The 14,535-nt window shown below is 44.3% G+C and overlaps 1 protein-coding gene across 6 annotated transcripts in view; it reads right to left on the bottom strand.

The window, feature by feature from the left end:
- LOC139407080 (laminin, alpha 2) overlaps positions 1-14,535 on the bottom strand; it is a 138,841-nt gene that overhangs the window by 103,002 nt on the left and 21,304 nt on the right. For all 6 annotated transcript variants that reach the window (XM_071150427.1, XM_071150428.1, XM_071150429.1 and 3 more), the window contains exons 2-9: positions 13,023-13,193; positions 10,146-10,258; positions 3,441-3,683; positions 1,912-2,091; positions 1,268-1,357; positions 909-1,026; positions 407-585; positions 99-198 (exon numbers count right to left, since the gene is read on the bottom strand). In XM_071150427.1, coding sequence (XP_071006528.1) covers positions 99-198; positions 407-585; positions 909-1,026; positions 1,268-1,357; positions 1,912-2,091; positions 3,441-3,683; positions 10,146-10,258; positions 13,023-13,193 — 1,194 coding nt within the window. The remainder of the gene's footprint in view (positions 1-98; positions 199-406; positions 586-908; positions 1,027-1,267; positions 1,358-1,911; positions 2,092-3,440; positions 3,684-10,145; positions 10,259-13,022; positions 13,194-14,535) is intronic.

The raw sequence follows: 14,535 nt of genomic DNA, 5'->3' as shown, positions 1-14,535 counted from the left end.
AGAGACGCAGGCTTTAGCACTAAACAGGGAGACCTGTGGGGGGGCATATGACAGCTAGATCAGCGGAGGGGGGAGAACAGAGAGGTTGAGGAGCATACCTCCTTCAGCCTGGGACTGGTCTGGAATGCATGCTGGGGACAGAGAACCTTCTGGGTCACAGGAGCAGGGCTGACACGGGTCGGAGTCCTCTGGACTCAACTGAAGGGAAGAGGAGAGATGGAGACTCTGACAAGCCGTCTTTGATATTGGGAACATGGTATATCATGATAGGGCCCAGAGTATTTCCTGCTCAGGCCAGGAAAAACTCATGGCCCTAGTCACGATACAAAGCTATAGATACGGAGTCGCTATTGATTATTCACTGCTTGGCTCCTAGTCAACTGGACTATACAGTACCGGTACATACCCCAGTGGCTCTGTAGTAGCTATCAGCACAGGTCTGGCAGTTGACTCCGGCTGTGTTCCTGGTGCACCCTACACACACCCCTCCCCCGACGTACTCCCCCTGGGAGTTCAGGCTCTGTTTGTTGCCTGCCACTGTCTGGTTGAAGTAACACTCCTCAGATTTCCCATGGCAGTTACACTCTGTAGACGGCATCAAATAAAATCAAAGAAAGGATCCAGTAAACAAATGGAATTATCACAGTACCTCAAGGGGGGAAAAAAAGAACTGTATGAAAACATTGTTTAGCGCTGTTTACCAGGTGTCTCTCAAGTTGAGGTCCATAAGTTTTTTTTGAAAAATTTAACAGACATTTTTTCCCCCTATCAAGTTTACATAACATCAAAATAAGATAGCAAGATACAACCAAATCACATAACATAGGATCATACTAAACAATTCAATATAACATTGGCAGTCGTATGTGCAGTATGTAATGCTGTGTTGTATCACTGTGTGATCTTACTCTCACAGACGTGGCGAGTGAGGAAGGTCCCAGCCATCCAGGGTTTCTGGTTGTATCCGGGGCAACAGCGGTCACAGCTCTCCCCACACGTGTTGTGTTCACACTCACAGCTGAATTTCTGACGGGATGAAATTACGCCACGTTACAGTGTCATCGTCGCTGAAGGGACGACTCAGATCTTTTCACCCAAGAAACAACTGGAGCGCACTTCAAACGAGGGCCCCGGGGTCAAAGAGTATCACGTCTCCCTTCTGGAGTTACAATCAAATGCGAAAATGAACTGTACCCAGGGAGAGAAAATCTATCTCACAATGTAGAGAAGGGGTCATGGAGGGAGACTTGTAGGTTGATTGACATACCTTGGTCTGGTTGTTCAGAGGACAGGCTTTAGCATGGCCATAGCAGATACACATCCCTCCAACTGAGATGTCTTTGATAGAGTAGTAATACTGCGAGGGGAAAAAAACACAAACAAACACATAGGAGACAGCAACAAGTGGAAAGAAATGGAGAGGAATATTTCGACCATCAGACACTGGCTACTTCTACAAAAAAATACATCACAGTCTAGTTTATTCAAAGACACTTATTTCTCAGAGAGTGAGAGCCAATTTCATCCACAATTTCATCATTTAAGTCCCTTTTGTATGACTAAATTGAGCAGTATTTTATAAATGAAAAATTCCTAGCTCAAAATAAACCATGCAATCTGTCCGGTAATTATGCGTCACACAGAAGCTCGCTGGGTGACTGATAGGGTAGGCCAATGTCAACACATGATGAGGTGGACGTTGCTCAGAAAGGAACAGATTTCTTAATTATAGACATTTTTAATTAAGACCCATCTGTCTGGTGAGCGCAATGTAATCAACGGCCATTTCACTGATTCGGATAGCGGTGGTGGGTAAGAAAAGGAATACGGTAGTGGCTCACAGATGGAATACATGAGGCTATATGAAGGCGATGGTAATGCGTAGCCTACGACATGTTGGGTCGTTCTTACCCGCCGGGTCACGATGGGGTCAACATCGCGGGGGTCGTTGAAGGCCAGGGTCATGAGGTCAGCGTTGAGGGTTCTGATTCGCTGGAACTGCAGGCGGATGTAGCGTGCGGAGGTGAAGTTCAGTAAAGTCGGGGAGGGGTCATCAGCGCTCGGCCTTCCATTGATCAGAGAGGTGTGGATCTATGCCCCGGGTGCAAATTAAGACAAAGCACCGAATGGTACAGATTCTTAGTAATTGATTGATACATTCAAAAAGACGCCAAGTCTGTTATAAAGGAAAAGGGAGATCTTTAATGACCCCTGTTCAATACTGTATTTAACATAGACTCAATTCAATTTCTACACGGAAAATCCATTAAAAAACAGCACCATTACAACATTCAGAGCACACCACTGCTGAGGTAAGAAGACAACACATTAATGGACCTGGTAAAATGTGTAAAATGTGATTGCAGCTGTGAAGGGTTAACTGTGTCTGCCTGCTAATTAAGGCGGTGTGGTTAGCTTGGCTGTTTTTGAAGAAGTCAGAGAGAGTGACATTTCAATATGAGATCTGCGATGTGTTGACACCGGCCTACGACTCACTTAGGATTTCGCTGTGATCACGCTTCCTGTCACAACCTAAAAGGAGCCGGCTGACAAGAGCTCCTAGGGGGGCCTGGGCGGGGTGGGTGGGGGGAGGACGGGGGGCTCTGGGGGGTAGGTGGAGGAAGGAGGAGGGGGGAGGGTGCTAGAGAACTGAGTTATGTAGGTGATAATGCAGTATGAACTGGCTCAACGGTGGTGCTGTGGACTGGACTGCTTAATTACCGTCAGAGAGAGCACACTGCAATCGGCTCTCACAATTAAAAGGAGTTGCTCCGATCCACAACGGATCAAGGCAGCGTCGCTGTCCTTTGTGTGTGTGGGTGGGTTGATTTCTGTGTGTGTGTATGTGTGTGTGTGTGTGTGTGTGTGTTTCTTCTTTGTGTGAAGTAGACTTTCTTTATTCCAAATCCTCAATGAAAACAAACATGGAAAAAAGCATTTCTTGACATCAACAAAGCACACCATGAAATAAAATGTGCTACGTGCCTAGACTGTATGCCTAACTCCTAAACAAGATGTCCACTATTAGGGCAACTGTGCTCACCACAACTTTAATTAGGACCATTTGATTGTGAGCAGCTGGTGAGTGATTTCAAAGCTGACTCATGTAATTGAACTAAACCACCAGGGCACTTAAATACTACTGTAGCTGGCAATCAAGTCAGCAGCAAATGGCTTCAATACATTGCCCATTAAAGCAAGTGAATGAAAGTGCTGGTGGTCTTATTTAATGTGGGCCATGGGTGAATCTAATATATTATCGTGAAATGGAATCCACGTATTTACGTTGTGCATTTGAATTGAAATTGGATTTCAGTTTGAAGTGTTCAACAAACAATCACATCTACCATAGAAACAAGTCCCTGTAGCTGTTGCGCCACAGCGGACCCCTACGACCTTTCAGTGACCCTACTCGGACCCCCTGGAGCCTGACCCCTCACCTCTCCATTCTCCAGGGGTTGGATTTTGGAGTAGAAAGAGGTGCAGATGACCTCGTCGTCGCGTGTGTAGGATGGCGGTCCGGTGCGGGGAAGGATGTTGAAGCGAGTGAGGCACTCTGTGTCTGTGATGGCATAGTACTGCCAGGGGGTAAAGGTCACCCCATCCAGGGAACGCTCCAGCACCCAGTTACCTGGCCTGGGGGAGTTGGCAGCCTTCAGAATCATATAGGCTATCTGGAACACCTGGTAGGGCAGAAACAAGAGTGTTACAGCAGTCTATTTCAGATATAACTCAGGAGCTTAGCTTACAATAAGGAACTGAATCTTGACAGTCCTCCCTTTGGGTCTTGTGAAGTAATATAAGAAGTTTCATATTCAGGTTAAGGAAACACTTTCGATAGACACCGTGACACGTTCATAGACAAGGGTAAGTCAGATCGGTGAGGTTTGATGGGAAAACCGGAGACACTAAAATAACGAATCCTGTCAGGGAGCAGGGTCAAGATTGTGCCTCAGGTGTTTGTCATTACGAAGTCTCCACTCCTGTACAAGATTCACTACAATATGGAGTCCCTTCTTTGAAGTTTCCAATGAAACAGCACATGTATTCCCATGCTTCAGTCTTTTCAGCTATTCAGCATTGGAGTACCTGAGGGCAGATCAGCTTTGGCTGTCTCTGTATGTAGCAGGACAGAGATAAAGTTGCATCTACAGTACTATACCCTCGAAGGCCACATTTGAATTTCATCAAGCCGTAAATGCAACACTTTGACAGCTCCTCAAGAAAGACAATGAGCACAGGGGCAAGGCAACATTCCACCTTGCTTGACAACAACAACAAAAAACCCAGCTATTTTGTCGCTGACTTCTTCAAGTTAATATGTCTCCCATCCTGGGAGAATGACTCAACATCAAAATGACTCACAGTTTGCCTCTTTCATCTACAGTAGATAACGGTGTAACGTTTCAACGTTTACAATAGAGAGAGCGTCACTCAACCCGGCATTCATCCCTTTCACTGAAACCCAATAGGATTCTGCCCAGGTAGCAGGGGAAATCTCACAAAGCCTCTTTGTTTCCTTGATTCAGATGAAGCAGGAAGAAAGGAAGGCTGGTGGATGTTGTCCTCACACAGCATAAGGGGTATGTAGGGGGGATGTTTACCTAAATATGATGATTAAAGTGTAGAGTGGAGTCTGGAGGGAAAGAGAAAAGAGAGCTCTTCAGTGCTCGACATGTGTTTGCAGGGCAGAGCGTGACCTGGTAACCACAGTCCCAAGTGTTGGAGTCGCGACCTGACCATGTGGATTCCAGGCCAGGGACAGTTTGGAGCTAGAAGTCCAATGACATCAGTGGCAATAGTGTCAACGCCTGCTCTGCTGTGATTCTTTGTCCCTACTGGCTAAGCTCTAAGTTTTGGGTAATTTTAAACACGGATAAAAATGGGCAGATTTGGGATATATTTGTTTGTTTGCACATATTTCTTTGTGTTTGTTTTGATCAAAGTTAAGTCAGAAGAGATTTGCTGTTCCTAAAAATCTGCGGTCGCTATAAAGAATATGAATGTAGAGCACAAGTCGTACATGACAAGGTGAGAGCACTAGTGTGTATAGTAGCAAAGGAAAAGTTAAACTTGGAAAACAACAAAATAGAATGGCCAGGGCTTGGGTTCAGGGATAGATAACCTGCAAACATCAACCATTTAAATTGCTCTGCCGAATTAAAGCACAGAACTTTGATAACCTACCTACCTACGCTCAATCATCTATTTTCCACGTATCACAGGACGTGATAAAGAATGTCCGTCAAACACCCTCTTTAATTAGTTTGAAATAAGGCCTATGACTCCAGAGAATTCGAGAGGCAATATCTATAGGTCAATTTTTGTTTTTTAATTCCACAACTATGTAGGCTAACTCTCTGAGCTCCAGCTATAGATAAAGCCAGGTCACATCACTGTCCTTCTCAACTGGAGGCTGAGGTGCCAGAGGTCTATGGTGTGGGCTTGTTTTGTGTGCCCTAAAGTGTTGAGAATAATCCTTGCGGTATGTCGACTGACACCCGCTTCATATTATATTTCACACTAAGTCGAGCGCCACTCACTGACAAACACCTCCATGTCTATGAATAGCATACCAAGCTAAAGTATCTGGCATGTATGTCATTAATCATCAGCTGTCATATAGAATCTAATTCAAATATGCTCAAATGTCCTGGTATATGAACAGCACGTTTTTTTTCTCTGACTTAGACATGTAGCATGATCAAAGTAGTGAAGTCTATGTGGGGCGTCTCATTTCCCATAGTATTTATGCTCCTGTTCAGATCCCCCTCTGTGTCTGTGCTAAAGTCTTGGGAGCATTGAATTAATAACTGATTGGACCACGTCAGTCAAACTGGGAAAAAATGATTTACAATTTTCGGTCCCATCAAAAAGTAGCCAAGACACACACGCACGCGGACACACACACACACGCACGTGGACACACACACACACACACACACACACACACACACACACTGCCCCCTCCGGCAGGTAGCCTACTGGTTAGTGCGTTAGGCCAGTAACTGAAAGGTGGCTGGATTGAATCCCCGAGCTGACAAGGTAAAAATCTGTCGTTCTGCTCTTGAGCAAGGCAGTTAACCCTCTATTCTCCCAGGCGCCCGAGGATGTGGATGTCGATTAAGGCAGCCCCCGGCACCTCTCTGATTCAGAGGGGTTGGGTTCAATGCGGGGTAGACACATTTCAGTTGAATACATTCAGTTGTACAACTGACTAGGTATCCCCCTTTCCCTTTCCCATCAGTGTCAGTCATTATTCCGGTTTCCACTCCATTAGGGGCTCCTGGATAACGAGAGGGGAAAAGTAGAGCACTGATGTCACGGGCAATAACGATACGTTCACACACATCATCGACAGCGCCAACAGCACAGACTCATTTATCGCAGGAGACGACAGCAAGCATGGTGACTGGCCGCCAGGGGAAAGCGCCTGAATGGAGCGCAAATAGGATTCCATTTTAAAGGGCACTGATGGTGAGAACACTTTGCATACAGGGCCATGGGCAAAGCTAGCTCAACCATGAGGGAGGGAGTGACAGAACTTAATAGGTAATTGTTCCTTTCCACTGTGCTTCCAAGCTACTGCGTAGCACTTTGTGACAAATGTTGTTGTTAAAAAGACCATAAAGGCTAAATACAAAGAGTGTAGTTTGTTCGGTGTTCACTGTCAGCGTCAGTATACGTCAATTCAATTATTCTCAATACATTTCTACTGCATACAACTACTGATTAATTGTTCTTCATGGTGAAATAGCAATATTATAACCTTGGTATATAACCCTCAATATGCCATTACATCTAATTAGTCGAACAGATGGTTTTTCTGAAGAAAAAAAAAAGAAGCAATTTCCAAGATGTGTTATCTCGGGAATTGTTTACTGTTCATGTTGTAAGAGAGACATTAAAATACATTTTTTTCTTAAAACCAAACTCCCTAATCTGCCAAACAGTTTGAGCTGGGACAATGTATGTAGCTAAAGTAATTCCATCACCACGGTGACAGTCCGGATAGAGATGAGTGATGGGCCAGTTCACATTATTATGGAAAAAATGGCTGCCTAGGCACTTCTCGGTGTCAGATTTCAAACGCTAATTAAACACAGGAAGGTATGATTTATGAACGCTTGATGACCTCATTGAGACTCTGTCTGCATACTTACCACTTAGATACAGTATTTGGGTCACTTTCACATGTTTATAATGTACAGTACATTAAATAAATTAAATATAAGCTATACCTTTTTTTTTTTTAGCTCCTATTACTAATTCAGTCTTTGGTTGATGCTTACAGTCTTAGAAAAAAAGGGTTTCTAAAGAGTTCTTTGGCTGTCCCCATAGGAGAACCATTTATAGTTCCAGTTAAAAACCTTTTGGTTCCAGGTAGAACCCTTGTGGGTTCCATGTAGAACCCTCTGTAACCAAATAGGTTCTACCTGTAACCATAAAGGGGTCTTCAAAGGGTTCTCCTAGGGGGACAGCCAAAGAACCCTTTTAGGTTCTAGATAGCACCTTTTTTTCTAAGAGTGTATTCCTGGTTGAATAACCAATGATGGGCTCACTCTACTGGAGCCAGCGAGGAGATAAAAAAAAATAAAAATATTGATCCCCTTCATCCCTCTTGGATTTTTTATTTATTCCAGTGTCCCAACTTTGTATCATTGTATATTTAATTCAGCAGTGTGAGTGACATGGTCATTAATTCCGGATTGACCCTGCTCTGGTCTCCTGTGTAATATGACAGGCTGATATTAATGAAGGAGATGTGCTTGCATCTCTATTTCCTGGAAGGGAGAGACCGACACAGACTGGGACCCACCGCGGAGGCCTTAGGAGCAGAGCCACGTCTTCACGCTCACCCTTTATCATATCCGAGGCCTTGGGAGCAAGCTGAGTTACTGTACCACCTACAAAACCAATCACAATCTAGCCTCAGGATCCCCTCTTCCCTGATTCCTCTCTCCCTCTTCCACCCTCACATACACACACACACACACACGCACACACACATTCACACACACACGCCGCCAGCTCTTGAACCCAGAACCCACAGAGACCCAGCACATTGCTGAACTTTATTAACGCCGAGTCTCCATTGGGTTGAATCATTTCCTGTTGTAGGTCAATAGTAGAGGAGTCATTACAGACGCTCTGATAGTCAGAGATATCAGGTGTACCATATTGATACGAGGCAGTACAGTCTCCTACAGAACACACATGCTTGAAGGAGGAAGTCAGCAGTCCAGACACCCTCTCAAATGGGCCAATTTAAATAGTGCTTTGTGGGCATAAATGCAACTACCTTCATGCTACGGTTCCTCTAGGGTTAATCTCAAATTGTTCTAAGGATGGCTGCACTCTTCTCACTGCAACAGAGATATTATATTGAGCAAGTGAGCAAAGTGAAAAAAATATCAATTTAAGAAAGTAATAGCTACAGTGTCAGTGCCCAAGAAAAGATTTGTATGAAACTTTTTCTTTTTCAGAAATTGACAGAGGGAACAAAACTGATGTTGGTGGGAAGCAGTAGTACAATTCATCTGGTAGGATGCAGTAGTACAATTAATCTGGTAGGATGCAGTAGTACAATTCATCTGGTAGGATGCAGTAGTACAATTCATCTGATAGGATGCAGTAGTACAATTCATCTGGTGGGATGCAGTAGTACAATTAATCTGGTAGGATGCAGTAGTACAATTCATCTGGTGGGATGCAGTAGTACAATTAATCTGGTGGGATGCAGTAGTACAATTCATCTGGTGGGATGCAGTAGTACAATTCATCTGGTAGGATGCAGTAGTACAATTCATCTGGTGGGATGCAGTAGTACAATTCATCTGGTGGGATGCAGTAGTACAATTCATCTGGTGGGATGCAGTAGTGCAATTCATCTGGTAGGATGCAGTAGTACAATTCATCTGGTGGGATGCAGTAGTACAATTCATCTGGTAGGATGCAGTAGTACAATTCATCTGGTAGGATGCAGTAGTACAATTCATCTGGTAGGATGCAGTAGTACAATTCATCTGGTAGGATGCAGTAGTACAATTCATCTGGTAGGATGCAGTAGTACAATTCCTCTGGAAGAATGCAGCAGTACAATTCATCTGGTAGGATGCAGTAGTACAATTCCTCTGGAAGAATGCAGTAGTACAATTCCTCTGGTAGGATGCAGTAGTACAATTCCTCTGGTAGGATGCAGTAGTACAATTCCTCTGGAAGAATGCAGTAGTACAATTCCTCTGGTAGGATGCAGTAGTACAATTCATCTGGTAGGATGCAGTAGTACAATTCATCTGGTAGGATGCAGTAGTACAATTCCTCTGGAAGAATGCAGCAGTACAATTCATCTGGTAGGATGCAGTAGTACAATTCCTCTGGTAGGATGCAATAGTACAATTTCTCTGGTAGGATGCAGTAGTACAATTAATCTGGTAGGATGCAGTAGTACAATTAATCTGGTAGGATGCAGTAGTACAATTCCTCTGGAAGAATGCAGTAGTACAATTAATCTGGTAGGATGCAGTAGTACAATTAATCTGGTAGGATGCAGTAGTACAATTCATCTGGTAGGATGCAGTAGTACAATTCCTCTGGAAGAATGCAGTAGTACAATTAATCTGGTAGGATGCAGTAGTACAATTAATCTGGTAGGATGCAATAGTACAATTTCTCTGGTAGGATGCAGTAGTACAATTCCTCTCCTTTGAGAGATTGAAATCCATAACAGTCTTTTCAGACAGTTCAAGCCAGGGGGTTTCACAGAGGTCAACTACAACCCTCTTCCAAGTCAGGCCACCTGTGCATCTCACATGACGAGTTACACATTATATCTCATAGCAAGTCTTCAGCCAGCATATTTACACACACTCTTCCCAAACCAGACTAAACAAACGTGTGAGAATGTGAAACCCCAGACAAGTGTCACATCAGGCTGCCAAGTGCATTACACTGTTGACCGGGGCTTGGCTGCGAGTGGCTTTACAGTTCCAATGGGGTTTACAGTTAGCCTGGTCCCAGATCTGTTTGTGCTGTCTTGCCATCTCTTATGATTATTGTCATGCCAGGCAACAAACACAGGAGTTGGCTATACACCACAAACAGATCTGGGACCAGGCTAGTTTAGTATCACCCTCATCTCCTACCTGCTGTAAGTCCAGAGTGACTGTGACGTAATGGTAGTCCATGCCGTTCTTAATGCTGGGGCTCTGCCACCATCTGTTAGTTCCATCGATGGCATATTCAATCGGGTGGCGCTCTAGGAATAAAAATGAAATGAAAGAAAGCATTATGCTTCAGGAGATAAGCAGTGTTTGAAGATAGGAGATATGAGTTGCATGTGACTGCTGGATATCAGATGATTGAGCACTGTCAATCATAGGCTACTTATTTCCGGACATTTCCGTGCTAGTTAGAAACCATGGCAACAGTAAGGAGCCTGCTAATGAATAAGCGTTGCTTATGGAGGCCCCCCACTGTCTCTGTGAACTACTCCCCACTCATTATCATGTACGGACAGAAACAGCCTTTCAAAACCTCTTTATCTTTGCAAATGAAATGTTAAATGCTTTAAAAATACCACTTTATCGACCTCCAAAGAGTTGTCCTCCTCCGTATAGTGTTTTCACGATCTCTCAACCAAGAGTGATTTTCAAGCAACAGTAAAAACATTCAAATGTGGTGCTTAGAAAAGACTGGAACTGTACACATCTTAAGGTACTTTAAGATTTACTGCATCAGAAAATCAGTCTATTCGGTATGCATAATTTCCCAATCAGAAAAAGATAATTAAAGTTGCCCTCTTGATTAAGCAGTTTAATAGTTTCCCTACCATTTACAAGAGAAATAATTCATTTAAATCATTCCCAATTGGTTCACAATCAAGTTTCCCTTTCAAAAGAATTGTCTCTAATTAGAAGTTATGCTAATCACTGTCACCTTAATTCTTACATGTACGCGTTGAAGGGCATTCCTATGACATTTCAGCGAAGATTAGGAGCCACACAATGGTTTGCTTTCAATGGGAATTAAAGAACAAGTCAAGTGATTCATTGGCTGCTGTACAGGCTAGTGGCAGAAATGGCAAGACATTTGTAACAGTCATCACCAGAAGACTTGCAACAGGTGGAAAGCACAGATGTTATTATAAGGCTTGTGAGTCTCCTTCTAAAATGTGTCTAATTTTTTTGCATGGCTAGTTGCTCACCAGGCACACAGCTGTAAGATGTGGATGGGTAAAATGTGGACTCAAACATTGTCTCTCTCTCGTGGTAAAACAAATAAACTAATGGTATACTAATATGGTGGGAATGTACAGTATTTCATATCATGAGTGCCTGCCATGACAGGCTAAATGTGAATGAACAAAAAAGACCGTTCTAGTCAGACCTGAAATTACCAGAAATGTGAAAGACTCATTATTGAACGATGAGACAAGATAAATGATGACGAGTCCATTTCTTCTTCTCTTTACCGTCAAGGCAGGAAGTCCTCTTTGCTGGTAATTGTCTGCTAAAAGCATTTACAGTACCCTCCCGCTTTGATTCAAATTACTGGGAGGGAATAGTAATGACCTCTCTGAGAGACTTGTCTAATTACTGAACAAGGTCGGTCTGTGTTTGTCTGTCTGTCTCTCAGGCCGATCAGTCTCTCTGATATCTGTGCTGCCTGCTCCCTGGACTCTAACATATGCTGCTCAGTTGGTACATGGAGCTCTGGGATGCGCCCCAAATTTCCCTACATAGTGCATTAGCTATGGGCCCTTTAAGGCTGTGTCAGGATTACACTCAGTGGCCAGTTCATCTAGTACTGGGTCTGGTACTGGTACGTGTGTCCACTGTTGCCGCTTCTTCTTGTTTGTAGCTGATAGGAGTGGAATCCAGTGTGGTCGACTGCTGCAATAGCCCATCAGTGACAAGGACCGACGAGTTGTGGTTCCGAGATGCCGTTCTGCACACCATTGTTGTGCCGCTCCTGCAGTTTGTGGCCCGCCTGTTCGCTTGCATGATTCTTGCCATTCTCCTTTGACCTCTCATCAACAAGCTGTTTTCGCCCACAGGACTGCTGCTGACTGGATGTGTTTTGTTTGTAACACCATTCTCAATAAACCCTAGACACTGTTGTGCGTGTTAAGCCCAGGAGGCCGTCTGTTTCTGAGATACTGGAACCGGTGTGCCTGGCACAGACAATCATACCACGCTCAAAGTCGCTTAGGTCACCCGTTTTGCCCATTCTAACGTTCAATTGAAGAGTAACTGAATGCCTCGATGCCTGTCTGCCTACTTTACATAGCAAGCCATGGCAACGTGACTCACTGTCTGTAGGAATACAAAATATTTGTGAACGGGGTGATGTACTTAATAAACTGGCCTCTGAGTGTATATTTAAACAATAAGGCCCAAGGGGGTGTGGTTATGGCCAATATACCACGCCTAAGGACTGTTCTTATGCACGACGCCATGCGGAGTGCCTGAATACAGCCCTTAGCCTTGGTATGTTTGTCATACTTTCATCCAATCAGCATTCAGGGCTCGAACCACCCCGTTTATAATTTAATGTATCTTTGCACAGTTTACACCCACACCAGTTTGTCTTAGGTGAATCTCCCAGTCAGATAGGCTGTGAGTTTTAATTACCAGCAAAAGTGCCTGTCAGAAGATGAAGCATGGCTCCTCTCTGTGTACACACAGGAAGATGTGTCCTCTGTTAGATAGTGAGATATGCTCACAAACGCAGGCTGTGTTTACAGACCCACAAGTCAGAACTCTTCAAAAGTCCCTCCTCAGCAATCCCAGGCCATGTATATTTCAGAGGCTGAGCCCATTGATTTTGGAATGGATAAATGATGAGGAGCAGTGATGCACTTTGATGAGAGCAACGTGCAGGTGGTTTCTCTAAATCCTTGCTGAATGTGGTATACAGCCCTCCACACTCCTAGTCCTACCGTGTGAAGCATGCTGATACAATACAAAGTAGAGGTGTACTGTAATATGCAGTAGGTACGGTATAATATTGATAGTTACCAAATTGCCTCTCGCTGTTGTCGTTACAGATACGGCACTGGGTGTTCCTGACTTGCTGTCCGGGGACGTGCTCCACCAGTTTGCAGTACATCTCTGGTCCTGTCTCTCCACAGGTAGCGTTGGTGCTGATATCTGCCATAGAGGCCAGGTTCAGCACCGCTGGGAACAGACCTGAGGGGAGAGGATCGGGAAACATAAGGTACTTAATACTATACACTTCACATGCGGTACCTCTAGCTGATATACAAACAATACAAGGTTGTCTGACCAATTCTGTAACATTTTTGTCACTTCCTTCACTGCCGTTGCTGTACTACAAGTGGAGTCCTACGGTGAATAGGCCCCAGAGAAAGAGAGGGATGTGTCCCAGGCCAGTGTGACAGGTCTGACTCAGAGTTCACAGAGAGGAGAGTGAGCCTCCGCAGGTATGAGATTGTAGAGTAGAGCCACGGTCCGTCAGGTTTATACCCGCAGTCTCCCCCTAGCTCACGTCCTGTAGAGGAGGGAGGGACAGCATCCTTCATACATACAGAACTGTTGATTTCAAGCAATGGCAGAAATATGACCCCAATGGTACATATCTGGCAATGGTAGGAATAGCTGAGACTTCACAATCAGGGCTGGTGTTTGATCTCTCTCTGCCCCTCCATCAGAAAACGTAAACAGACAACAGTTTCTGGTTTAAAATGAAATACTATACAGAGCTGTTGGTTCAGAAGAGCTTCAATGGGAACGTAAATAACAAGTGTCCATGGGGGATCCGATAAAAAGGAACTGTATGTGTCCTTAGTTCTGAGAGATTGAGAGAGAGAGAGAGAGAGAGAGAGAGAGAGAGAGAGAGAGAGAGAGAGAGAGGGAGAGGGAGGGGATCTCATCACGTGCTGAGCCAATGTTGCCCCCTTGTTCTGTTATGGCTCTGTATGGGAAGGAAACACTGACTGAGTGTATCAAAGACTGGGCCCATTGCTCTGAAATGGCTCCCAGCTGTTCCTCCAGATGTCCAGGCCAAATGAACTGTGAAGAACATCTGAAAACTGCAGAAAATTAAGTTTTACGGATGCCTATGAGGAACTCTGTGGCGCTATAGCACTGACATTCACCAGTTGATGAAGGTCTAAGAACACTGGCCTAACTGTTAAAAGTACAACCTCTAAAATACACTGTGCCCTACACTCTGGAACTCGAAGCACTACTTGGTTAAAGTCCGTCCGAATCTTCATACCACCTATAGGTGTTTTCCCCTCACTCACCCAGCCACTATCACAGGCTGATTAATAAAACAGTGTCTAGCTCCATTTGCAGCACCACATTTAACACAGCAGGGACTGTGAGCGGAGCAGTTGCCTGAAAGCATAGGGGTGAATATCAGTACTGGAGCAAGGCATTTGACTAGGTTTGAAGAGACATGAAATCACTGTGTCAGGAGGCTGATACTTACAAAGGGACCTTAGAAGACGCAACAGAGCTCTGAATGAGGACGGTTCATCCAGAAAGATCCCACTACGTTCTATTA

Source organism: Oncorhynchus clarkii, chromosome 4 (genome assembly GCF_045791955.1).
Source record: "Oncorhynchus clarkii lewisi isolate Uvic-CL-2024 chromosome 4, UVic_Ocla_1.0, whole genome shotgun sequence".
Taxonomy (NCBI): domain Eukaryota; kingdom Metazoa; phylum Chordata; class Actinopteri; order Salmoniformes; family Salmonidae; genus Oncorhynchus; species Oncorhynchus clarkii.
This window is presented reverse-complemented; position numbering and strand designations above follow the sequence as displayed.